The 25,458-nt window shown below is 55.8% G+C and overlaps 1 protein-coding gene across 1 annotated transcript; it reads left to right on the top strand.

Annotated features, from left to right (window-relative positions):
* The first annotated feature begins 3,635 nt into the window (after window positions 1-3,635).
* Window positions 3,636-23,133, top strand: FAM222A (family with sequence similarity 222 member A). The gene is made up of 2 exons (XM_059863655.1): window positions 3,636-10,086; window positions 20,497-23,133. Exons 1-2 carry the CDS (start codon window positions 10,005-10,007, stop codon window positions 21,702-21,704), a joined length of 1,290 nt encoding a protein of 429 aa, XP_059719638.1. The 5' UTR covers window positions 3,636-10,004; the 3' UTR covers window positions 21,705-23,133.
* The last annotated feature ends 2,325 nt before the right edge of the window (window positions 23,134-25,458 follow it).

The raw sequence follows: 25,458 nt of genomic DNA, 5'->3' as shown, positions 1-25,458 counted from the left end.
AAACCTGACAAATTGAAGGCAGTTTTAAGTGGTTCAGGTTAATTAATAGTCAGGGAAGTATCAATTTTTTTAAGGGATGCTCTTGGCTCGCGGGGAGAGCTGGAGTTTGACTTTGCCTTTGGAAAGTAACACCATCTGCACAGGTGGGTGCCCACAGGCAGGGGGATGGAGCTGGGCAGGGGGATGGAGGCAGGCAGGATGCTGAGCTTGGTGTCACTGCTCCAGCTCCTGTCCCACAGCCTCACATTGCTGCTGATATTTCTGACCCCAGCTTGCTGAGGGGACAGGGAGGGACAGGGTTGTCCTGTGTGGCCCGAGCTCCACTGCTCATCTCAGTGTCCTTTGTGGCTCTGGTTGTCCTCTCTCCTGGGGTCTGTGCCATGGCTGCAGTGCCAGAGGGGGAAGCTGTGCCAGTAACCAGAGAGATTCATCCATAGCCATGTGTAGTGGCACAGCTGGGTGGCTGCAGTGTCCCTGCTCCTGTGGAGGACCCTGAGGGTGAGCAGTAGCTTTACCAGGCTCATGGGGGTCCATCCTGGGCTGGGATTGGGAGCTGACGTGGATGAACTGGAGCAGCATCCGCTCCCCTTGGTTTCTGCACACATGACCCCCGTGTTCACATTTGCCAAGTCTGGGAATGCTGAGGAGGGGACAGATTTTAGAAACATCCCAGTGAAAGAAGGTTAAGGTCTCCTATAAGGAGGGGAGATGGCCAGGCTTTGAGTGTGTGCAGCACAGGAAGGCTCTGAGCTGTGTGTGAGAAAGTCTCAGTGGCACAGGGACCTGAGCTGTGTCTGTGACTGTCACGGGATGCCACAGGGGTGGGCAGCTTTGGGATCTGGCTCAAGGCTGTGTCCCAGAGCAGCACAAACCCTTCATCAGGCCATGTGCTCTGTCTTTCCCAGCACGGAGCCGGATGCAGGTGGAAGTGGTGGGTTTCCAGCAGCCCTAATTCTTGGGAATATGAGAGATTAAGGTTAGTGACCATTTTTTAACTCAATAAAGGGGAAGACAAGCTGGAGTCTGCAGTCCAGAGATATAATTAGTTCGCAGCAGTGGTGCTTTCTTGATTTAGCTTCAGAGAGCAGAACAAGACAAGGATGTTATACCCAATTAGCAATAACATACAGCCCGAGCCTCGCTAGGTGAGATAACAAGCCATTTTTATAGCTCTTCTTTACGGACTTTTTTTTTGGAAAGGGAGGGGGGAAGAAGAAAGGGACTGAGTCTCGATTTCTTTTCATCAGGGAACAATTATTAGTGAGCTCAGAAAGCCCAAAGCTGAGTGATCTGTTGGCCAGTGCAGATGATAAAACAAATCAAACAGCTCAGAGCCGGGCTGAGGCCATCTCTCCATCCAGCTGGGGGAGGCTGAGCTGGTGACAGCCGTGTCCCGCCAAGGACATGGCCAAGGGCCACCCACACACCCTGGATGTGCTGCTGCGAGGCTTTGTGGCACATGGCCTGGCCGTGCTGCCCGCGGGGACCCGGTGCAGGTGGGGTGGCCATCGGTGCTGCTGGCTGTGCTCGGGGTGTGTCCCACGGTGGGTGACCCCGAGCCGTGTCCCCTGCAGAGCCCCGGTCAGATCAGATGGCAGCCGCCTGCCGTCTGCCAGCGCCGCGGTCCCTTTGTATTGCAGATCGATGGCCATCGATTTTTCCTCCCGTGTAAACCTGCCCGGGTCGGGTTTTTGTGCACGTCTGGCTCTGTCTCTGCCGTGGTCGGAGCAGCCCGTGCTGGTCCCCCGTCCCATCCAGCTCCCGCTCGCCTCTGCAGCAGTGAAACTCAAGGACATCCGGAAAAACAGCCTTGTAAAGAGTCGGGAACACTCGGGTTTCATTAATCAGCTGTTAATGTCGGGCTCTGCTGTTCGGTGGGGTATTTGCAGTCTCTCTCCTTGCTCCCCAGGGCAGCAGCCCCAGCCCCTCCTGTGGCACCTGCTGGGGATGAGGCTGTGGCAGCTGGTTTGGGACACCTGTGGGAGCAGGGTGTCCCCCTCAGCCTGGGGACACTCCTGCTGCACAGGGCGCTCAGTGTGGGACACATTCTCCCTCCTGCTGTTGCCCCCCCTGCAGCCACCCCTTCCGATGGGGCAGAGCCTGGGGATGGATGGAGTAGGAGGCTCCTGTCCCCTCCGTGTCCTTCCTGTCCCCTCCGTGTCCTTCCTGTCCCCTTGTCAGAGTTTTACAGCCTGGCAGGCAGTGGTGTGGCTGCATGGGACCGCTTGAGCTCATCCCACCACCCCCCAGCCCACCCGCGGGAGCTGGGCTGGGACATCCCCGCTTGTCCCCATCGGGAGCCGCTCTTCGGGGCTATTAACACCCCGCGATGATCATCAGCTCTCGTCGTAATCATTAAGACTATTAGAAAGAAATGTTGGCTCGAAGCTCGTGTCAGACTTTCCGTTCTGCTTTGCAAACGCGCACAATTAATGCCAATCAGGCGGGGGAGGCAGCCAGCTCCGATCCCGGCTGCTCCCAATCCCGGCTGTCAGCTCTCCCCATCCCGCCTGGTACATTTTCATACAATTGCTATAAACATCTGAGGGAAACTCCGTGTTCTTCGGCAGCGCTGAGTATTGTTCTCTGTTCCTTTTAATTACTCGGCATTCAGCGGCTCATCCGGCCTCCCGATCGGTGGGGAAAGTAGGGATTTGTAAAACAAATAGAGAAATCTGGAGAGATGCCTTATTTTCCCATTCAGTGGCTGCCTTAGGTTGTCTATGGCTAAATAAGAAAAACCTGTTTAGTTTTTCTTTGTCTTTTTCTTCCTCCCCCTCCCGAGTTGCTTTCTCCCCAAGAGGGCACAGTCTGGTCCCTCTCCCCAGGGAACCCCAAAAGAAGGGTGAGCTTGGGAGAAGGGGGGGAAGAGCCGGAATTACTTGGCCGGATGGTGGTATAATCCTTGTTACAAAAGTACACATCAATTATAAGAATTCCTACAGTAATCTTGGAAATCTATCTTTTCTGCTGAACCAGCTCATTAAAGAGCACCATTCATTTCCATCTCTCCGGGTGAGAAGGGTTTAAATCTCCAGAGCTTTGTGTTACCAAATAGACTGAGGGTGATGGACTCGTGTTAAATATTAAAAGGAAGAAGTTGATTTTTATTTTTTTTCCCTTTTTTTCCCCCCAGACCGGCAGTGCAGACAAAGTGGAACATAAGGAGGGGAGGGTGAGGGGTCCCTGCTGTGAGAAGCTTCCCCAGCTGTTGATGGGCAACACAGGGCTGTGCTCGATGGGTGCCTTTGAAGACCCCCCCACTCCTTCCTTGGCCTGGGGACCCCTCCAGCACTGGGGGAGGAGGGAGGGAGCGAGGGAGGTTTCCCCAGGCCACCCTGGCAATCCCCCGAGCCTGCGCCGGAGCCGGCTGTGGCACAGGCAGGGCCTTTGTGTGCCGGCAGGGCAGTGGGTGGCTGCGGGGTGAGGGACGGGCACAGAGCCCCTTTGTGTGCAGCTGTGAGCAGAGCAGGATGTGGGATAGGGCCCAGCCATGGGGATGGGGAGCTGGTAGCCAGGGATGAGGAGAGATAGCCACGGATGGGGAGCGGGGAGCAGGACCGGGGATGGAGAGCAGCGGCCGGCCGGGGTCGAGGGCGGCGCGGGGCGGTGTGTGCGCTGCGCCGAGGCTCTGTGCAAACATGTTAATTTGTTTTCTTTCTTGCCTCGCCTTTCAGGGTAATTGGTTGTATTTGAAGCCTTTGTGAAAGCCTTTGATTATAGTAATTTCAGCAGCGCGATCTACCCTGGATTCCTTCGTCAGATTCTTTCACAGCTCCGGCACTTGGGGCTGTAATTACGGAGAGGAGCGCGCCCGGCTGCCGAGTGTGGGGCAGCTGGATGGGACACCATGGCCATGGGAGCACAGGGACTGTCACTGCAGGGGACAATCAAACCCCTGGCATGAGAGAGGAGCGAGGCAGGATGGGAACAGGAGCTGTGATGGGAAGCTTTGGTCTCTGCAGTGCTGAGTTTGTTGGGTCTCAGCTGGAGCTGTGGATGCTGCCATTGCCCATGGCGTGGTTGCCTGTGCTGGAGTTGTCTCCTGGCTTGTTGGGGTCCAGAGTGCTTTTAGTTGCTGCTGCATGGAGCCACTTGGCTTTTCTGCTGGTTGATCCCAGGTCTGTGCTGGGGCTGGGACTAAAGCCCATGAGCATCCCAAGATCCACGACGGACAGCTCCCCAATCCGTGTGCAGGAGGAAGGCATGGCATGACTGTGTCAGATCAGTGAGGTTTTGCTCTGAGGAGCTGGTGCCACATCCAAGGGGCCGCGTCTGTACATGTCTGGCAGGACCTGGCAGATCCTGCCCGCCCGCTGTGCGCTGGCCCTGCCAGGACCTCGGTGCACACAGCCAGGGCTGAGCCCTGCCAAAAACACCAACGGCACCCGAGCGGGGCCCTGACCTTTGCTAACAGGGCTGCTCCCCCCTTGCTCCTGGCATTTTGTTCCCAGTCCCACGTAATGACCTTCTCGGCAGCGCCGTGCCAGCGTCTGCCACTTCCAATTACCCACGGCTGCTCGGCGCCCGCCGCAGCACGCGGGGCTCCTTCCTCCCCAGCAGGATGGCAGCAAGGGCGGGGGGATGCTACACTCTGATCCCCCACCCTCCTGGCTTGGGGAGCCTCAGGAGCCCCCCAAAAGCACTCAGAGCTTTGGGGTCCTGCCCCAGGGTGCTGGAGGCACTTGGCTTTCCAGAATCATTATTAACCTGTTCGAGAGCTGTTCCCGCTCGCAGCGAAAATAGATCTTTAATCTCTGCCCAAAATAGCTCATTTGATGAGAGGCCTCCTTAAAGCTGACACATAAATTTAACCAGGCCGCCCGAGCCCTGCACAGGGACGTCTGCAAATGCTCAGCAGCACTCGAATTGTGGGGTTTTTTTAAATTCCATCGTTGCGGACACATCTGATACCCTGTTTCTTCCTTAGGGTCATTGGAAGTGCTCAGGAGGTGATTTGCCATGCCCTGTCCCAGTTCCTTTCACCTTGCTTGTGAGCAAAAGGTTATTTTGGGGTATTTTTTCATGTTGACTCTCTGGTGTAGTCCAAGGGGTTTCTCCTTGGAGCTGCCACAAGAGCAGAAACCTCATCTCTGGGTGGGATGGGAGAGACATGAGATGCTGCTGTGGGATGCCTGTAGCAGTGAGGGTCCTGGTCCAGTGCCCCTCTGTCCCTGGCACTGTGCCATGGCTGGTGGGCTCCATGCCACCCTGGTGTCACAGCAGCCCAAAAAAAGTGAGAAATGAGGATGCTCAGGGTGTCACAGCTCTGCTCAGCACCAGGTCTGGGGCTTGCCCCAGCACCTTCCCAGCGTTTCCACAGAGCATGGGCTGGGAGAAGCCACTTGGCTGCTCTGGGTCTCTCCCCCAGCCCCCCACAGTCCTCACATCCCAGCGAGCCCCTGAGCAGCAAAATAATCACTTCTAGCATCATTATCCATCGCAAACCCCAGCTTCCAATTTTAATCAGAGGAGCTGGTGTTGCTTTAAGATCTGCGGGTTTTAAAGATCACAAGAGGGGTTAGAGAAAATTACCCTTGACTCTTACATGCTAATGTAATCTCTAACCAGATCTGCAGCACTGCAGCTAAAATTGCTTTTTAGATTAACATTTAATTATTAACAGGGCCCCCTGAAAGGCCTGGGGCTGGAGCACACGGAGGGGAGCGGATTATCCAGGCGGGATGAGGGAAGGTTGGGCGAGGGAAGGTCGTGGGGTGACCTTTGGTGACAAACTTTGGGTTTTATTTTACCTGATGCTCCCCGTGGTTCACAGTGGGGTGACCTTTCTGTGCTCACCCCTTGTAGGGCTGAGCTGTGGCATCACTGCATCCCCTCCTCCCTAAATCTGGATGGGAGATGTGTACAGCCGTGCCAGGCAGCAGCACCAGCCAAAATCCTGCTCGCCCTGCAATGGGGTGGGCATCCACTGTGTGCAGAGGGGAATCCTTCCTCCTCTGGCACCTCCGTGGGTCCAGTGGTGGTGGCAATGGCGGGGGGTGGTGACAGGGAGCTCGGTGTCCCTGGGGCTATGGTGAAGGAGAGCTCCCTGCTGGTGTGGTTGGATTCTCCTCCCTCTGTGTAAGGACGAGGGACAGGGGTTGTTCCCAGTTGTACTCTGCACACCAGGGGCCAGTGAGGGCTTTTGCTTTGTTTCTCTGGCTGCTGCCAGCCTTGGCCTTGCCCTGTGCTGTCTGTGTGTCTGGAACTGTCAGGAGCCTCCTGTACCTCTCCCAGCCAGGGTCACCCCTCACCTCCTGTCCTTGTGCCAAACCCAGTGCTGGCTTTTGATAGCCAGGGGAGACATGGCCATGGTGTGGCTCAAACAGCTTTGCAGCATCCCTGGTCCTGCCCCCCTTTCCTAACCCCAAAAGCTCCCTTTGGATAGGATTGTACCCCGATAACACCCGGGGAAGGATTGGATGTATTCCACCACAGCCTGGATGGTGACCAAGACCTTGTCCCTCACCATCCCTTCCCCACCACAGCTCAACAGCCACACAGACCCACTTCGGGCTGAGACTTTAAAAGTTCCTTTTTTTCTTTTCTCCCCCCCTCCCGTCACATTTTCTTTTATCTAAATCCTCGCCTGCAAAAGCCTCTATCGACAGCTGCGCTGGCCTTATCTCACGGGAGGGACCTTCGCAGGGCTCTCGGAGGAGATAAGCCCGACTTATCAGCTGCTGATGTCAGAGGAGGTGCCAAACCCTCCCATCACTGGGGCTTTAGACATAGAGGGTGGTGGTTTTTATTAAAGTCACAAAGACCTTGGGCTTATAAATAGTGTGATGTTGAGATGGATTAGCTGGGTGTGGGGCAGGATGGAGTGGTGGGAGAGGCGAAGGATGGAGTTGTGGCTCCCCCATCCCTGGAAGTGTTCAAGGCCAGGTTGGACAGGGCTTGGAGCAACCTGGGATAGTGGAAGACACCCCTGTGCATGGCAGGGAGTGGGACAGAATGGGCTTTAATGTCCTTTCCAACCCGAAACATTTGGTGATTCTATGATGCCAGAGTTGTGGGATGTGGGGTTGGGGCTCCTGGGGGACCTTGCTCCAGATGTCCCCAAGATGTCCCCACTGTTGGTGGGACTCGCCCTGTTCCCCAGTGCTGGATGATGGTGGGTCCACGGGCGCAGCATGGGCAGAGGCCGTGCGGACTCGGGGTGTTCCAGCAAAACTGCTGAGTGTTGCCTTCCCTGCCACGAAAGAGCCAGAGCAGCTTGAACTAAATCGGATCCTGCTGATTGGAATTAGTTCAAATGCAGATGGAGCTAACTAAGCCGGCGCTAAGCGTTGGACAGCCCAGCGCCCAATTCCCATCAGCTGATTCAGGGGCTTTTCGGAGCGGCATTAGCGAAATGCCACCGTGGCACAGATGCCCATTGTGCCAGGCGCCCACCCGCTCGCCCACGGGCCTTCTGGGGCTTGGGGCTCCCTGCAGGGTGCCGGGGTGGACAGATGGACGCTGTTCTGGGGTTGTGGCACCAGAGCCTTGGCAGTCCTGAGCGTGCCTGTGAAGGTGGGGTGAGGCGCAGCATGGCTGTCGGAAAAATCATCTGGGCTGCGAGACGCCAGGAGATGGGGGCAGCAGCAGGGTCTGAATTAATCGCTGGCTTTATTCACTTTGGCGTGTGGCTCCCGCGCCTCTCCCACCTGCTGCCGGTGATGATCCGAGCCCAGGGTCGGGTTGGCTCCGGGAGGGAGCTGGGCTGTGCATGGCAGGGTGGAGAAAGCAGTGGTGGGGACAACCTGTGCCATCGTGGGGTGTACCCAGGGCTATGCTGGAACCTCATCTCCTGTGACAGGCTGCATCCACACCCTCACTGTGCTATCACATGGGTTTGGTGACCCCCTGGGTGCCCCAGGGGACCAGCAGGGACCTGATCTGCATCCGGCAGTGGCACGAGCCGCCCACGCCACCCGTGTCTGCCAGGGACACGGGTCATTGTCCCCGTGAGGAGCTGCCTGGGCGCGGGTGACGTCCGCCACTAATCGGCCAGATGGTGACACCCGGCGGGACGCCAGCCCTGAGGTCACCGTGGAGCTCAGGCTCAGGTATGGCAGGAGCTGGTGCCATCATCCATCTCCTGCACGGCCGTGGGTGCTTTGATCCAGGGCCGCCCTTCGGGGACAGGGACAGGGATGGGGATGAGGTCAGGGTGGCAGCTCCCATCATGGAAAATCCAGGCGCTAGGCACGCTCTGGGGGAGCCAAGGCGCCGGGAGCGGGGCTGCGTAATGAACCCCGAGTCCCGGCGGGGAGAGGAGAACTCCTGGCAGTCAAGTGCGTTCAGGCTCTGAATAAGAAGCACTTCATTCTCTTTTCAAATTGTATAATTTCTGCCTGATTGTAATGGCATATTTTAAAATTACCAGAAATCGAAGCCAGAAAATGGATACGGCTGCTTTTACTGCGAGCTGCGTTAACAAAGGATATGTAATGCATGAAATAAAAACACCTCCCTGCCCCCCTCCTTTTTTTTTTTAAGACAGTAATAGGAGAAAATTGGTTTTGAAACTGAATAAAAGTCCCTTTCAGAGGAAATCATTTCTTTCAGGGTACCTTTGCTGAAAGTAAAATAGTGAATAATGAAAGGTGGTTACATGATTGTCTTTCATTTAGAGAGCGCGAGGACAGATGGAATCTGGGAGAAATGCACGATTGGAATAATTGCATGGTAACAAGGCGCTTGTTGTGAAATTAGTATCTTAAGAAAGTAGTGAAAAAGGCTTTTACTCATGAATACTTCATTATTAGGAGAAAACAGCACAATTTGGGTTCTCCAGACACCTGCTCGGTATTAGATGACTTCCTCCCCTCCTCCTCCTCCTCCTCCTCTTCCTCACACCTTTTCCTGATGAGTCTCTCCCTGTCCCTGGTTTGCTGGGGAAGTCAGGGTGAGACCCTGAGCCTGATGAGCCCAGCTGAGGCATGGACACCCTGCATGGATCCCATCCTGGGGATTATCCCAGAGCCTGGCACCCCCTGCCTGGGGGAGGGCACAGAGCAGAAGCGAGCAGCACAGGTTCTGTTGTCTGCCCCCATGGTGGCTGTGAAGGTGTTTTAAAAGAGTGACATTTAAACGAGCAGAGCTTGGAGAGCCCTGGGCACAGCTCAGGGAGCATCAATCCATGCTTTGTTTCCTGGTGCTGATGGTCACGGGCTCTGCCTGAGGCCACCACGTGCCTGAGACCACTGCATCACTCCCCTGCACTGGGACATGTGGGAAACATCCCGGATGGCTGCAGGAGGGCACAATTCCCCCACAAGGGAGAAGATGGAGTGATGTACCCAGCAGCGACACCATCCATGATGTCCAGTTGTGACCCCCAGCCATCTGTGAACGTTCAGCCAGAGATCAACAGCACAGGAGCTGAAACGCTGGTGGATGGGCACCACGCCTGCTTTTCTGCTGCTCCTGCCCACGTCTCCCTGCCCTCTCCGAGTGGGAATATCACTCCCTGTGCCAGCTGGAGCAGTGGGAGGGTGTCAGCAGCAACTGGTTGTACCTCAGGGCCCCGGCGGCGGCTGGGGACGGATGTACAATGAGCAGCACCGTGGTGACGACGACTTTGGCCTGACCCCTCCAGCTTTTGTCGAGCAGATTTTGATGCCAGCTGGGAGCTGGCAGGACCCTGAGTGGGATGTTAACAGTGTCTTTCCCCAGCCTTGGCTGGGGTCACTCCGTGCCAGGAGGCACCGGCTGGCACGCCTGGCACCACGGCAACGCCCCGGCTCTGCCACATTCCCGGTGGGAAGGGCGGAAAGCTCTGCAGGAAGCTCAGATCACCCGCTGAGACCTTCATATTTATTTTATATACATCCCTATTCTTTTCAGGCTTTCAGAGTTAGTTGTTTATCTCCAGAGGAGCGAAGGCACTGAGTGCTGGGGAGCTCCTGCCGGGTGAGCAGGGGGTGGTGGCAGGGGTGGCAGGTCCCTGGCTCACTGTGTGTCTCCTCTCTTGCAGGGTGTGGGGCGGCAACGCCCGTAGGGAAGCCCAGACCATGCTGGCCTGCCTGCAGAGGACCCAGAACCCCCCAGCCCAGCACCTCCCCTGTCCCAACAAGGCGCTGGAGCCACGCAAGTGTAAGTGCCCCGGGGGCGGGCGCCCGCTTTGATGCTGTTTCCTTTATTGAAAAAGACATTTATTTAACCGATAATTAAAAAGAGCAGGAGAAGCGGGGAGGAGAGGGGGAGGAAGGAGCCAAGATAAGCAAATTAAATTGGGTTCTGTGGTTGATAAGTCCAACTTCAGCAAATGTTGCAGAGCTGCCTGGGAAGCGTGGCGGCAGCAGAGGATGGTGCAGTCGGCCCCCCAAACCTCCCCAGCCCTTCCCCCCCTAATTACTTTCCCCGTTTGTGCCGCAGCTCGCCTTCCCCAGGAGCTGGCCTTTCAGATAAGCTGTAAACTAGTTACATTAAAATGGGATCCAAAAGGTCACTCCGGCAAAGCACCTGTCTCTCCCAGCCTTTGTCTCTCAATCCAAACCGTGATTAAATGTATATTTAATGAGCCTGCTTTAGGCAGGCGTGTTTGACCTCCCCGGCTGGGAAAGGCGCATTAAGATTCTCAAGTGATGAATGTGTGTTTTAAAGAGGGGAGTGGATATTTTTCTGCTGGTCTCAGTTGGATTTTTAAACATTGCCGGCTGAAGACAAATCAGCTGCTAAAGCTCTGCTTGTTAGGCTGTGACAGCCCCCGGGTGTTTGTTTAATGAGCTGGATTTTCCTGTAGATGTTTTTTTTTTTTCCCCTCTACCTGGGCACTCTGAGCAGCCAGGTGAGCTGGGCATGGGGTTTGGGCAAGCTGGGCACGGATTTTGGATGATGCTCAGCCTCTCTGGGGACCCCCAGCATCACTTCAGCATTGCACTGCCAGCCAGGAGGGTTATTTATCCCTGGGAGTTCTTTTATCCCTGAAACTTATCATGTTCATGGCCACGGACAGGGCTTGGAGCAGAAGGTGTGCCTGCCCATGGCGGGGGGAGGGGGGGGAGTGGGTGATCTTTAAGGTCGCTTCCAGCACAAACCATTCTGGATTCCATGATTTTTTGTGTGAAGCTCCCCAGTGGCCAGCACAGGGAATAGGACACCTAGGCCAGAGGTGGGGTTTTGGGCACCCAGGTGTCACAGTGCAGCTTGCAGTGCACTGAAGCATGCAGTGCCTCCCAGGTCTGCTCCTTATTGGTGTCTGGAAGGAAAAAGGATGCTGCTCTTGTAAAATTATTCGTAATCCCTCACGCCTGAGCATCGTGGCAGCACAGGGCTGGCGAGAGGTGTCCAGCTGCTGGAGTACCTCGTTGCCATGGAATAATGAGCTCAGCCATGCCCACATGGTCTGAGACCCACGGGCAGATTGAGCCTGACAGGGTTTCCTGGAGACTGGAGGTGTTCAGCATTGAGAATTTCTGTGTGAGCTCATTGTGATCCTGAGGTCAGGATGCACCTGCTGGTCCCCACAGCATTCCCAACAGAGCTAAGGACCATCTCAGCTCATGGAACAAAGCCCAGAGGCACCTTCCTGCTGGGGGGCCTGGTGCTTTCTAGCATTTCCCATCCTGCCATAGGTGCTGAAATAAGGAGGATTTAGGAAGCAGGAGCCCTTATGGGGTGTCACATACCGTGCCATGGATGTGAGAGATGCTCCTGGATACAGCTGTCCTGGGAGTGCTCCAGCCCCAGGGTCCCAGTGGTCCTGGAGTTGTGCCAGTGGGATGAGGGCAGAGGTTTGACCCCACCTCAGACCCTGGCAGTGCGGGGTACCCAGGAGACAGAGACTGGTCTCACCCCATCCCTCAGGCAGGACCGTGCTCAGCTGAGATCTCCAAGTGACTTGTGTCCCCCAGGATGGGTGGCAGCAGCCAAGCTCCTGCCCAGACCCCCACGCTGCACTCACCACCGGCTGCCACCAGCCAGGTCACCTTAATCAAAGTTTAGCTGCCCGTATGTTTCCGCTCATTACGGGCAAATCCGGCACGTCTCGCTCCTCTCTGCCTCCCGCCAGCGCAAATTAAATTGCAGGTGACATCCAGGGCCACGCATCTGGCTTGGAATACAATTTTCCCTTCCTTATTTATGGCACCTGTGGGAAGCAGGGTGGAGGGGCTGGGAGCAGGCACGGGGCTGAGCTCCTGCCGCCACCGGAGCGCCCGCCGGGGAATCGGCGCGGAGAGCGCGCTCTTCAAACCCGGCGCAATTTACAAGTGCCTCTGATTACTTAATTTGCTCCTGAGTATCTCAGTAATTATCTTTATGGGTCTTATTTCTGTCCTCTGGCATTGTTTCTGTCGATATTAAATGAGTCTGGCTCTCGGCACATTGGCCGTCTGGCCCGGCACCACTGTGAAATCCTATTATCCTGCCCGCGCCGCTGATTAATTTTGGTATTAATTTCACGTAAAAGGTGAGCTGACTCATTTTCCTGCCCATGCAGTGAGCTGCTGGTGCCTTCACCCCCTGGTTCTGCCCCTGGCCTTTCCTGCTGATTGTTGTCTCCCCCCATCTCTGTGCCCCCACGTTGGTGTGGCTGCATCCCAGCGGGCTCGGAGCATCCCACAAAATCCATCCTGATAAAGCTGGAGGTGACTTAGCTGCTGTTGCCAGTAGTATTCCCAAGGCTGTTCCACAGGAACCAGCCTGGCATGCCTTGAGGAGGATGCAGGAAGGTGCCAGAGCCCTTCCAGCCCTGCCTGTACCTCCCTCCTCCAGCAGAAGAGCAGGAGCCTGCAGAGCAGCAGCATCCTCAGGAAAATATCACGTCCAATTAACTCCAGCAGCCTGGTCCCTTTTGATTTTATCCTGGGCACATTACAGGAATCCTGAGCTTTATTTAAATTATAAATCAAATAATGTCCCTCTCAGCTTGGCCAAACTCTTTGGTGCTCCCACTCTCTCAGCAGTCACGGAGCAGTGGATGATATTTAATGAAATGTTGTATTCCATGTGCCCTCCTCCAGCCAGCCTGGGGCTGGGAGTGTGGCAGGGAGCAGGATGTGTGTCCCCCCAAAGGGGCTGGGAGCCAGGGGGAGTTCACAGATGTGAACCCAGTGAGCATCCTCTGTGGCCTAAAGAAAGATGGAGAGGGGTTATTTACAGGGCTGTGGAATGGCAGGTTGAGTGGGAATGGCCTCACACTGCCAGAGGGAAGGGATAGATGGATTTTGGGAAAAAATTCTTCCTTGTGAGGGAGGTGAGCCCTGGCACGGATTGCCCAGAGGAGCTGTGGCTGCCCCATCCCTATAAGTGTCCCAGGCCAGGCTGGACAGGGCTTGGAGCAACCTGAGATAGTGGAAGGTGTCCCTGCCCGTGGCAGGGGGTGGAACAGGATGAGCTTTAATGTCCCTGCAACCCAAACCAGCCTGGGGATTCTCTCACCATTCACATCCTCCATGCCAGGGGTCCCATGGGAGCTGTCACCTCAGCCCCATGGGGACAGTGTGATAAATGGCTCTTTGGGGGTGGCACAAACCCTCCTGGGGCCCATCTGGGTATTTAAACACTAACGAGGGGATGGCCCTAATGAGAGGTGATGGCCAGGGCTCCCTGCCAGGGACTCAGCTCCAGGGTCACCCACAGCTCTCCCTGCACCTGTGGGGACTCTCATCAGTGATAAACAGTTAATTGCACACAGGATGAGGCCCCATTTAATGGCCTCTCGTTACCCAATTCTGCTTGTTCCAAGGGCATTTTCATTAGAGTGGCTGCAGCGAGGCTTTGCTTTTGTACACACCCATAAAATATCATTTTAATTTCATGAGGGGTTACACATGAGTGAAGTAAGATTAATTCTTTCATTTTCAGTTTCTGGAAGGGATCGGTTAATGATGGTTCTGTGTATTTATATACGTGCCATAAAAAGGAGTTCAATTAACTGCTGGGCCCAAAATGTGCTGTTCACTTGCACTTTCCCTGCCAGGAATTGCTGCAAAAACACTTTTCCATTGGTCATGTGTGGAGGGTGAGGTGGGGCTGCTCAGTGCCCATCTCCTGCCAGGTCAGAGCCCTGGATTTGGGGTGGCCTTGGCTGGTAATGGTGCAGTGCACGAGGAGGTTTGGTTTGTGTCCAAACTTCCCAGGATTGTGATGGTCCATTGGCCACAGAGCAGGTTCCTGGGCACTGGCAGACCCCAGGATGGGGCACCCTGCTTTGGGGGTGCCCACCTTGCTCCTCTCAGCAGGTACAGAACCTGTGTCTTAATGAAAGTATTAATTGGCTGTGGATGAGTGAGCAGAGGGGCTGGGGGCAGCTGGGATGAGCTGCAGGGCCAACAGAGGTGGTGGGGCCCCCTCCTGGTCCTGGGGTCCCTCAGAGGCTCTGTGGTGAAATGGCATCAGGGCTTCTGGAAGGTGGCACTGGGATGGCAGGGGGGTGGCAGTTGTGTTGAGGGTGCCTTTAGGGTGTCTTTTTAGGGCTCTGTTGGCTTCACATGGGTGGCACCGGGGTGGCAGTTGTGTTGGGGTGCCCTCAGGGCTGTGCTTAGGCAGCGTTGGGTGACATATAGGTGACATTAGGGCAGTATTGTGGCAGCATCGTGGTGGGGGATGAGGTGACACTTGAGTATTATGAGGCTGGCACCAGGGCAGCATTAGGGTCCACTGGGGTAGCATCAGGATGGCATTGTGGTGACACTGGGCTGACAGTGGGACAGCATCAGGATGGCACTGAGGTGGCACCGGGGCATCCTCGCGCAGGGGCACGGTGGCTGTGGTGGCACAGAGCACGGTGCCTGTGCCGGGCTAATACCTCGTGCAGGAGACAAATGGGAAGTGACACGTGTGTGTGTAGACGGGTATTTGTGGTGACGCTTTGACTGCAGATAATAAAGTGCTCGCCCCGAGGTGATCCAATTCAGCAGCCGCCTCGGCAGAGCCGCGCGCGACGAGGGGGAGAAGAAAGGGGAGGAAGAAAGGCCCGTCTGAAATGACATGTCAGCCTAAAAAGGGAACGTGTTAACGGATGAATATCTGGGGACGGCGAGCCCGGCGCTTCCCTTTGTGCTTTGTCATGAATTTTGTTGTCTTTGCAGATTCCGGCGCTGCCGCTGCGCGGGGTTTGCCACCTACGGTTATTCAGATGGATTTCTCCCGCTGTTATTGCTGTAGTTGGGTTTATTTAAGCCCCCAGAGCCGGGGTTTGTCTCGGCTCCTGGCACGGGGGATGCTCCACACCAGGCTGGGGGGTCCCATAGTGGGGTCTGTGCCATGGGGATGCAGCAATTTTGGGGACAGCACAGGGTGGTGCTGTCCCTTCAGTGATGGGGAGGGCAAGCAGGGACCCCCAAGGCACCTCTGCACCACCCATCCTGGGGACACTGTTGCCACTCTGTGCCACCCATCCTGGGGACACTGTCACCATAGAAACAGCTGCTCGTGCGGGGTGGGAGGGCCGGGGGATGTGGCAGCCACCCAACCTGCCTGGAGTGAGTGAGGGGCACGGTGCCCGCTGCTCTCCTGCCTGGCAGCACCCAAAAACCACGTGGCTGCTCTGCCCCTGCACCCCCCCATGTCCACCCATTGGGCACCCTGGTCTGGGCAGGGCAGCATCCCCCAGCCACCCCCCAGCTCCATCTGGGACCCCCTGGAATGTGCCCTGCCCTTGGCTCGGTGTCACCAGCTCCGTGTGCCAGCTGTGCCAGGCTCTGCCCTCCAGGGCAGCCAGATCCTGCCAGACAGCTTTGCTGCTTGGGGCACAGACCCAAAACTTGAAGGACTGTCTTGATTTGTTAAATGTAGCAGCTTTTGTTTGTTTTCTTCCAAGTGTTTTCCAAATATTGAGGTTTCTTCCAAGTGTTTTGCAAATATTTAGGGTTTAGCTTTTACAAAATCTGTTCCCAGCGTGGCAGGCAGAGAAGAAGGGGATTTTTGATGCTTTTTGAAGCTTTGAAGGCATTGGGCTTGCTTTGCTGCAAGGGGAACAGGGATCCTGGTCCCAAAGCTGGGGACGAGCTCTCTGCTCTCACAGAATTTAATTCATTTGGAGGCTGCAGCATTATTATTTTTTAATAAGAGCCATTGGCACGGCTGCTCAGGTCCCCAGTGGGCTCCTGTCTCTGCCCGGCATCGCTCCCCTTCCCACCCCTCTGCCCCTGTGCCAATTAAAAATCCTGCCTAATTGCTGCCCTCCTGCCCTGGCAGCTCAGAGAGGCCAGGCAGGAACAAACCAGGAGCTCAGGGCTGGAAATGCCAGTGCTATTCTGGAAGAGGGGCAGGGCAGGACAGGGATAGAGGGTGAGGATGAGCAGGGAGGGTGAGGTTGGTTAGGATGCTCAGGGCTCCAGGAAAATGCCCCTTTCCAGGCTGAGTGTGGCAATGGGACCACATGAAGACAGAGCTGGGGGCAGACACTTTCCTTGAGCTGCTTTTTTTGGGGTCGAGCCCTCCATTGCAGCTTTTTTCCCATCTGGAAAAGGGGTGAAAAGCCTTTTCCTTTGGGACCAGGGGAAGGCCAGGCCCATCCCCTGCTCAGGGAATCTTCCAGCCAGCCACACGTCGCCGTTGGCAGCTTTATAAAGATTCCCTGCCGAGATTACTTCTTTCATTTATTGCAAAATATTGTAGCGCCTTCGATGTGTAAAAATAAGGATTGTCCCATCTTATCTCAGAAGGAATGGGGGGAGGGAGGGAGCAGCACGTGTCTCTCATGCTGCTGTTAACCAGTGAGGTGCCGTGTCCTACCACATTCCCTCTCAGCTTCTCCCTGAGGAGTCCTTGCTCAGGGCTGTGGTGCTGCTGGTGCTGATCCCCAAATTGTTCCTTCTGTGCACCCAAACATCCTGCTTCCCATCCCCTTCCAGAGCTGGGCAGCTGCCAGGCAGTGCAGTCTCATGGAGTGGAAATTAAAGGCACAAATTGCTGGTGCCCATGCTCATCCTCCTCCAGGGAAGAGGGAGCCCAGCCAGGGATGTTGTTCCAGCACCATCCTGGGGGACACACAAGGCTGTGGGAGCAGAGTGGAGCTTCCTTCTGTGTGCTGTGTCCATCCTGCCCTTCCTGGTCCAGAGTATCCTTCCCAGTACTGAGCATCCTTCCTAGTAGTGAGGATCCACTCTGTCCTTCCTGGTTCTAAACTTTCCTCCTGATCCTCAACATCCTTCCCAGGATTGAGCATCCTTCCTGGTCCTGAGCATCATTTCTCTCATTCCTGCTCCTGGGCATCCTTCCTGGTACCGTTTTGATCCCACAGCTGCTTTGACCAAGTTAAACCAAGCTAACCCTGGTTAGCTTCCCTTCCCTCCTTTCTTCCCATCTTCCTTTTTTTTTCCTTAGACCTTGTGGGCTGTGGCTGCAGCCAGGCATGGTGTGGGGGTCCCTGGGGACACCAGGGCTCAGAGGAATGCAGGGGATGCAGGGAATACTGTGCATGTGGGGGATTTGGGAGATGCAGGGAATGCTGGATGTGTGGGGGGTGTGAGTGATGCCAGCAGCACATGGGCACGTTTGAGGAGGTTTTGAGAGAGGTTTCTTCCACCTCTCCCACCCTTCCTGCAGCCATCCCTGCTCCCTGTTGGACATTTTGCCTCATCCTGCTGCTCTGGGCACAGCAGGGCTGGAGCTCCCTGTTCCATAAGCCGGAGATTTATCCCGGACCGAGGCCCCAGTGGGGTCTGGGATTTACATCTGTGTCTGGGACTGGGTTTGGTGGCCAATTTGCTAAAGTAAAAAGTTGTTTAGCTGGAGGCATAATCTCATAAGCCCGTGCTGCCATTAGCTGGGGTCTCCTCGCTGCCTTGGCTTTCCAATAATGCTCCAAGCAGAAGCTCAGAGTAATATAAAAAGCCATCGGATTATTACTGCGGGCGATGCATTTTCCATTTACAGTAATAAAATACCGAAGAAACAAAACAATTTAAAATTCCAATAAAATTCAAACCAAATCTTCGGCTGCTGAGCAGATTCAATTATTTAGCTGTTATTGAGTGCAGGCTGAAAAAATAGAGCAGGTCAGGGAGGGAGGGGGAGCTGGGGTGGGGGGGTGCCGGACGCATCCCATGGGAATGCCAGTGAGGGAGGGAGTTGGGAGGCAGGGAAACATCTGGGAGGAGGGGCGGGTTTAGGGATGGCTAGAGGTGGTGATAGCTGTGCCGGCAGCCGGGGGCTGTGCCTGGGCTGGGTTTAGGGATGGTAAGGTGATGATGGCTGTGCCGGCAGCCCTGCCTCCCCGACCCGCAGGCTGCGGTGCTCCGGGTTCAGGAGGAGATGGGCAGGGAGGACAAACAGCGAGCGGCAGTGTCGGGGCTGGCGGCGCCCGCCGGTGCCGCGGTGGCTCGGGCGAGTTTGCATCTCGCAGCAATTAGAGCCCGCTGGAAAGCAGTAATTACTGCGGAGAGCAGCGCCGCAGCCGCCGGCGTGCCGGGAGAGCGGCTCTCTGTAATTTTCCCGGCGGGGGTGCGGTGCGTCACCCTGAGATGTGACAACACAACCGAATTGGTGGCTTGTCACATCCAACGCAGCTGGAGCAAAGAGGCGACAAAGGCTGCTGCGGGCACACGCCGGGGCTGGCGGGTGGCAGTGCCCTCGGATCCAGGCTCGGATCACCCGGCTTGTCCCGTGGCACGGGGCCAGCCCTGAAGTGTCACCTGTAGCCTCAGTGCTTGGGGACAGGGTTTTGGTTATCCCCGTCAGGTGACCACAGGTGACACCACCTCCTTCCCTCCCTCTTGTAACAGCCCCTTGGTTTTTTAATGTTTTTTCCTCAGAAAGGAGCATTTCCATGGTATGGGCTCATTAGGGATTCTGCTAGTGTCACCAGCTAATTAGTGTCGTGTTAATTGAGTATTCACGATGCTGCCACCTCCAAGGACAGTGGTGCTGGCGTGAAGGGGAATGCAGATGTGCGTGCTGTGCCGTTCCATGCCGTGCCGTTCCGTGCTGCGCCTCTGGGCAGAGGGGTCCCATTCTCAGCCTCCTGCACCCACTGGCTCTGGGGTTCCCATGCCCAGCAGAGCCCCCTCAGTGCGCCCTCACTGCCCTGCTGGCTCTGCAGGAGCTTCCCAGAGATGGGAGGCTCAGTGCCTGGGATGTCCTGGTGCCACACGTCCTCACGTGTCCTGCCAGAGGGAGCTGCTGGTGCTGCTCCTCCTGTGTTCCGACAGCTCTTCTAAATCCTCCTCAAAGGCACTGGTTTTAATTGGCTTAATACACTCGTTAATAACAATGTCTATTTAAGACACCTGTAAAAAGCCCATAACATCAGCTTAATGGGAGCAATGGCTGGCGCAGGCGCTGGTCCTGCCTGAGCAATTACTGCCCTGATGGAGAGCGTGGGGAGCACGGAGAGTGGCCATGGATGGAGAGCATGGAGAGCATGGAGAGCAGCCACAGCCTCGCTGCTGTGTCCTCCCTCTGCTGCTGGGAACAGGGGTGATGTGGAGAGTCACAGATTCCAGTGCATCCCTCCTGCTGAATCCTGGTTTTATGCAATGCCTTGTTCATCCAGGCATGTCACAGCTGTGGAAATGTCACTCAGAGCAGGATTGGGACAGGCAATTCCCTCACAGGGAATGTGGAATGTACCCAGAGGTGCAGCTCTTCCAATGTGACTTTGCCACCCAGGATGTGGTGGCATCAGGGGTTGCTGATGCTGGTGGCATTGGGAGCAGACTGCTCCAGGTACTGAGGGACTGAACTGCCTGGGAAGGCTGGACCTCCCCAAACCCCCCAGTTTTACCATCTCTCCCTTGCAAAACCTTCCTCTGGGCAGGCACCAGGTCTGGTATCCCCAGTGTGCTGTAGACATCCCTTGGCAGGGCTGGGAATTTTGGGAACCGGCTGGGAACCAACCATCATTCCCGTGTTCCGACGCGTATTTGCACGTGCCTGCGTGTGAGTGTGTGTGTGAATGTGTGTGGAGATTTTAAACACCTAATTTATTCCATCTATTAGATAGATTTTGTAGATTTAATCATTTTCACAGTTGGTGGCTCATTGGATACTCAAGATAAACTCCAAATGAAAGTATAATGGGAACGACAAATGAGTTTTCACACCAGAATGGCAGAAACTTGCTCAGGAAAGAGTTTGAAAGGAACAAAACTATATACATATATAATTTTTTTTCTGCAGTGCCTTTTGCTGACTCCAGTAGGTTACCACAGTTAATTTCACCAGTTTTGTTCATCTGTAAAATTGCATAAAAGTGACATTTTTGTGCTCATTATAGGAACTGCTGATTTATGGCTGGTAAATGCAATGCTTTTCCATTTTTGGTGAGGTTCTCGTAGCAGCGCAAAGCACCCATGAAATTGCTTGTATAATGTAGTTTAAATCCAATCTCAGAGAAAGATTCCCCCGTTGGGTAAAGTGACATTTCCATTCTCCACACCGAGTTTATTTTAGGCCACTTACAAGTGACTCTTGTCAGCGGGAGGGGACAGCTCGGTGCCATGACCTGCTTTCTGCCTGGAGAGGTCCGGGGGGGGACAGTGGGAGGACAGTGCTGTGGTGCTGGGTCCCCTCATCCTGCTGGCACTGGATTCACCCCAAGCTTTGCTCCCGCAGGCGAGACGGCCCCCATGCATTCCCCGCGCTACCCCAGCCCCGCCGAGCTGGACGCCTACGCACAGAAGGTGGCCAACAGCCCGCTGACCATCAAGATCTTCCCCACCAACATCAGGGTCCCCCAGCACAAGCACCTTAACCGGACGGTGAACGGCTACGACACCACGGGGCAGAGGTACAGCCCCTACCCCCTGCACGCCGGCGGCTACCAGGGGCTGCTGGCCATCGTCAAAGCCTCTGGCAAAAGCGTGGTGAAGAACTCGGAGGGGAAGCGGACTAAGCTCTCGCCCGCCCAGGTGGGCGTAGCTCCCTACCCCGCCTCAAGCACTTTAGCTCAAGGTCCCTCCTGCGCCGGGCAGCTGAGCTACCACGGCGGCCAGAAGCAGCTGGAGGGTCCCGTGCCCCCCAACGTGACGGTGGCGGCCTCGGTGCTGCCGCTGGCGGGCAGGAGCCTGGCCCTGCCACCCTCCAACCTGCCCTCCATCCAGAGCATCATCTACCAGATCAATCAGCAGTGCCAGGCGCAGGGTGCCCAGCCCGGCTGCCCGGCCGTCGTGGCCGCCCACCCCAGCCCTGCCAAGCACGGCGCCTTCGGCCCCGGCTACGGCGGCACCGTCCTGCCCGAGTGCCGCAAGGGCGCCGAGCTGGCGCTGGGCTCCAACCCGGCCGCAGCCCTGGGACCCAAGGCGGGCGTTTACCCCGAGGGCATGGACTACCTGGTGTGGCAGCAGAAGCAGCAGCAGCAGCACCTGCGAATGTACAGCGGGGGCAGCGGCGGCGGCGGGGCCCTCAGCAAATCCCCCGAGACGTGCGCAGGCGCCTCGCGGCCCTACGGCCTGGGCGGCGCCGCCGACAAGGTGAGCTCGTCCCCCTTGAACTGCATGCACGGCAACTTCGCGGTGGGGCAGTACTTCGCTCCCCCCTGGAACAGCATCCTGGTGACCCCCAACAGCGACTGTTACAACCCGCCGGAGCTGGGGGCCGGGCCCCGCGAGCTGGGGGTGCCCCCGGCCGAGGGGCTGCCCAGCAAGACCCTCTGCAATACCTCCATCCTCAGCAGCAGCCTCCAGTCCCTGGAGTATCTCATCAACGACATCCACCCGCCCTGCATCAAGGAGCAGATGCTGGGCAAGGGCTACGAGACCGTGTCTGTGCCAAGGCTCTTGGACCACCAGCACGCCCACATCCGCCTGCCCGTCTACAGATAAGGGATCGATGCTGCTCTTCCCAAACCCAGGGCGAGGACTTTGGCGCGAGCTGCGGGTGCCAGACCGTGGCAGCGAGGGCGGGGGGACAGGGAGGGGGACGCGGGCTCGGCTGCCGAAAGGGCTCCCGGGACACTGGCATTGCACCGGGGTCCCCAGACTGGACACGCCCGCGACCCGCTGGAAGCCGAGGCCGAAGGACCGCTTGTCTATATAGCTCAGAAATCATTTTATCTCCACGAATGTGAACAGGGAATTGCTACGAGTTGCTGCTATCCAGGGAGGGGAGGCTCTGCTGTGCTGGCGGTGCCCAGAGCGGGGCAGAGCCCGGTGTCGTGGCCGGCCGGGAGGCTCCAGGGTGGGTCCCAGCCCAGTGTGCAGCTGGGAGGCTCCGTGGTGGCCAGTGCTGACCTGGCAGCTGTCCAGGAGGCTCCACAGTGGCCAGTCCTGGCACGGCAGTGGCTGGGAGGCTCCGTGGTGGCCAGTGCCAGCCTAGTGGTGGCTGGTCCCAGCCCGGCGTGTGGCCGGTGCGTGGCCACAGGGAGCTGGCGCCTGACCTGTAGCTGAAGTCCGTAACTTGCACTGCTTTGATTAAAGCTAATAACTGGGGACAGTCTGGAGGCTATTTAAGAAAAACACTTGAAAACTTGAACAGATTTTTTTTTTTTTAATTTTTTTTTTTTTTTTTTTTTTTTTTTTTAGTTGACTAGGCTGTACATCTACGTGTTGGCTGCTACAGAGTCTCCTCCCACCCCTCTTCCTCCTCATCCTCCTCCTCTCACCCGGCCCCACAGTGGCCACGGCTCCTATTCCCACTCTACCAGGAGGTTTGGGACCCCCTCAGCCCCTCTCTCCTGGGAACCCCTGGCTCTCACACTTCCAGGCTGTTTTATTTCCCCCCTTACTGTCAGTTCTACCTTGGTTCTGGGTCACGGTACTGGGGCGCTCACATACCTCCTTTTTTTTCTCTTTTTTTTTTTTTTTTTTTAAAAAAAAAAAAACCCAAACAATTCCAAAATGATTATGGTCCTTTATTCACTCTGTGTAATTCTGTGTTTAATAGATTTGTTCATTTACAAAAGGCTCCTCACCACGAAATACAAAATGTTTTGATGTTTAAAGGTAAAAGAAGAATAATATCCCGATGAAACCCAAGGTGATTGTGCTCGGAAAAGAGGTACTGTATCCCTGAAAGCCTGTTCAAGCACTAAGTGCATTTACAAATCTCTGAGAATGTTTTTTTTTTATACTAAAATTGACCATTATATTCTACTGTGAGAAGTGCTGGCTGCACTATATTGTTTTAAAAATGAGAAAACAAAATGAAAAAAAAGAAAAGAAAAAAAAAGAAAAAAAAAAAACCAACACAAAACCCGCAAGCTGTGTGTCCGGATGGTGTTTTTCCCCAAAGTAAAACCAGGATCTCGCTGGATGTGTGCTCTGGAGTCTCTTTGCTTTGCTGTGGCCTCCCCCAGAGCCGGGACACCCCCCCTGCTCCCAGAGATTTTTAGGGCACAGAGGAGCACCTATAAATAACCCGTTAACGATGCTGAGCCATTAATCTGCAGGCACCAGCCTCACACCCAGGGGGTGGCACATGGGACAAATCCCTGGGATTAGGGCTGTGGCCTCACATGCACCCAGGGGAGTGCCTGTCCCTGGTGGGGCAATGGGTGCTGGGGTCAGGCACCGTGTCCCCATCCTGTCACCAGAGCAGGGGTGGCATCTCTGCTGCCATCCATCACTCCTGGTTCCCACTGGGTTTCCATTGCAGGGCCATTCCTGGTGCCCAGGTGGGGTGGGGGCTCTCTGGTGGCCCTAAATCCGACCCCGCTGCTCTGCCCAGCAGCAGCAATCACAGCAGGATAATGGGACTGAATCCCAAATAGCTCCCGGCTGTGGATGCCTCTCCCCGGCCTCCGTGTCCCATGGTGGGACACATGGCGTGGCCTTATCCCAGCCAGAGAGGGGACTGAGGGCAGCAGAGGCTCAGCTGCCTTCTGTGCATGACCAAGAGGGTACAGAGATGGGATGGGATGGGATGGGATGGGATGGGATGGGATGGGATGGGATGGGATGGGATGGGATGGGATGGGAATAGGAATGGGGACAGGAATGGGGACAGAATGAGGATGGGGATGAGATAAGGGTGGGGATGGGATGGGATGAGATGGGATAGGGATGTGGGCAAGACAGGGATGAAGATGGGAATGAGATGGAGACAGGGGTGTGGATAGGATGGGATAAGAATGGGGAAGGGAATGAAGATGGCGATGAGATGGGACGGAACGGGAAGGGACAGGATGGGATGGGATAAGGATGGGGATGGGGACAAGGGCAGGTATGGTGATGGGGACACAGCCACGTGCCTGGAGCTGCCCCGTGGCCGTGGCTGAGGCCGGGGCTGGCAGCTCCGTTTGTCTCCTTTGCTCACTCACCACAAGGGCGCGCGTGGCTCCGCCGATGTTTATGGCACGCCGGGAGGGGACCTCTCTGTCACCGGCAGCAGCGAGTGGCACGACAGCCGATCCGGGGAACAAAGAGAAATTGGGACAAAAGGAAATTTTCACAGAGGTTAACATTACAGATGGGGGGGTGCCACTGCCTGCCTGCGCGTTAAAATTATTCCGTCTGGAGGAAGATCTCTGCTCAGATCTTTGTCATTAAAAAGATGCCACATCAAAGGAATGTGAGGCTGGAGCGCGGCGGGGCTGCTGGCAGGTCCCTCTTTGCAGGGCAGCCCCTCCTTGGGGACCCCCTGAACCAAAGGGGGACTCTACAAAGGCTGGGGTGCACGGAGCCGTGCTGGGAGCTCCAGGAGAAACTTTGCTGTGCCAGTGGTGCCCGTGGGAGGAGGATTCATTAGCGCTGCCTCCATCAGATTTCCCAGCTCGCCATAAATCAGGGCGAGTGGCTGCGAGCGACGGCGCGATCCATCTTGCAGGTCTCCAAGTCATTACATTTCATTAGGAGGTGTGCGGGGGTTTTTATTATTTAGCAGGTTAATTCTCCCCTCAGATCGCTCCTTGGGAGGAGGATTTCACTGGGCATGGGGAGGCTTCAAGCGTGGAATGCAAAATGAATGGGTTCCTCCATGGTGGGCACCTGGTGCAGTGCCAGCTCTGGCAGGTGCAGGTGAGCACTGAGGGACCCAAAATGTGCACAGTGCACAGACACTGGTGGGAGATGGGGCAGGGACACCTGAGGTACATCCCAGCACTGAGGATGAAGACACCACAGCCCATTGCCCTCCCATTCCATGGGGCACAGCACCCATGAGCGCTGTGGGAACACACGGAAGGAAATGACACTGCTTCTGGCCTACAAATACCTTCCTCTTCAAATTATACCAATAATAACACCAATAATAACACAAATTTCTAAGGCAGGTGTGCATGAGGCTGATATTAAACTTAGCGGCCGCCTTTGCTGTTTGGGAGTGAGGAGGAGAGACAGGCAGTATAAATTGCACGGCTGCAAAAGGACTTAAAAAAACCCATCTCTCATTTTGATTGATATTAGCTTCACAAATTAAGCTTTAGATTTATCTAAAAATAAATTTGCTTCCACGCTCCGCATTCTGGATGACAAGTGCTTTTCTCTTCCCTTTGTTGGGTTTGTCATCTCTGGCAGGGCGGCACGGGGAGGGGCGGGAGGGGGCCGGGGCCAAGCACCCCCCGTTCACCAGCTGAGGCTGAAACAGCTCCAGGCTTGGTGGGGCAGGGGGTAAAAGGGTCAAAATCAATCCCTGAAGGTG

The sequence above is a fragment of the Haemorhous mexicanus genome, chromosome 19, assembly GCF_027477595.1.
Source record: "Haemorhous mexicanus isolate bHaeMex1 chromosome 19, bHaeMex1.pri, whole genome shotgun sequence".
NCBI classification, from domain to species: domain Eukaryota; kingdom Metazoa; phylum Chordata; class Aves; order Passeriformes; family Fringillidae; genus Haemorhous; species Haemorhous mexicanus.
The sequence above is the reverse complement of the archived record's forward strand: the minus strand, read 5'-3'. Positions and strand labels throughout refer to the sequence as shown.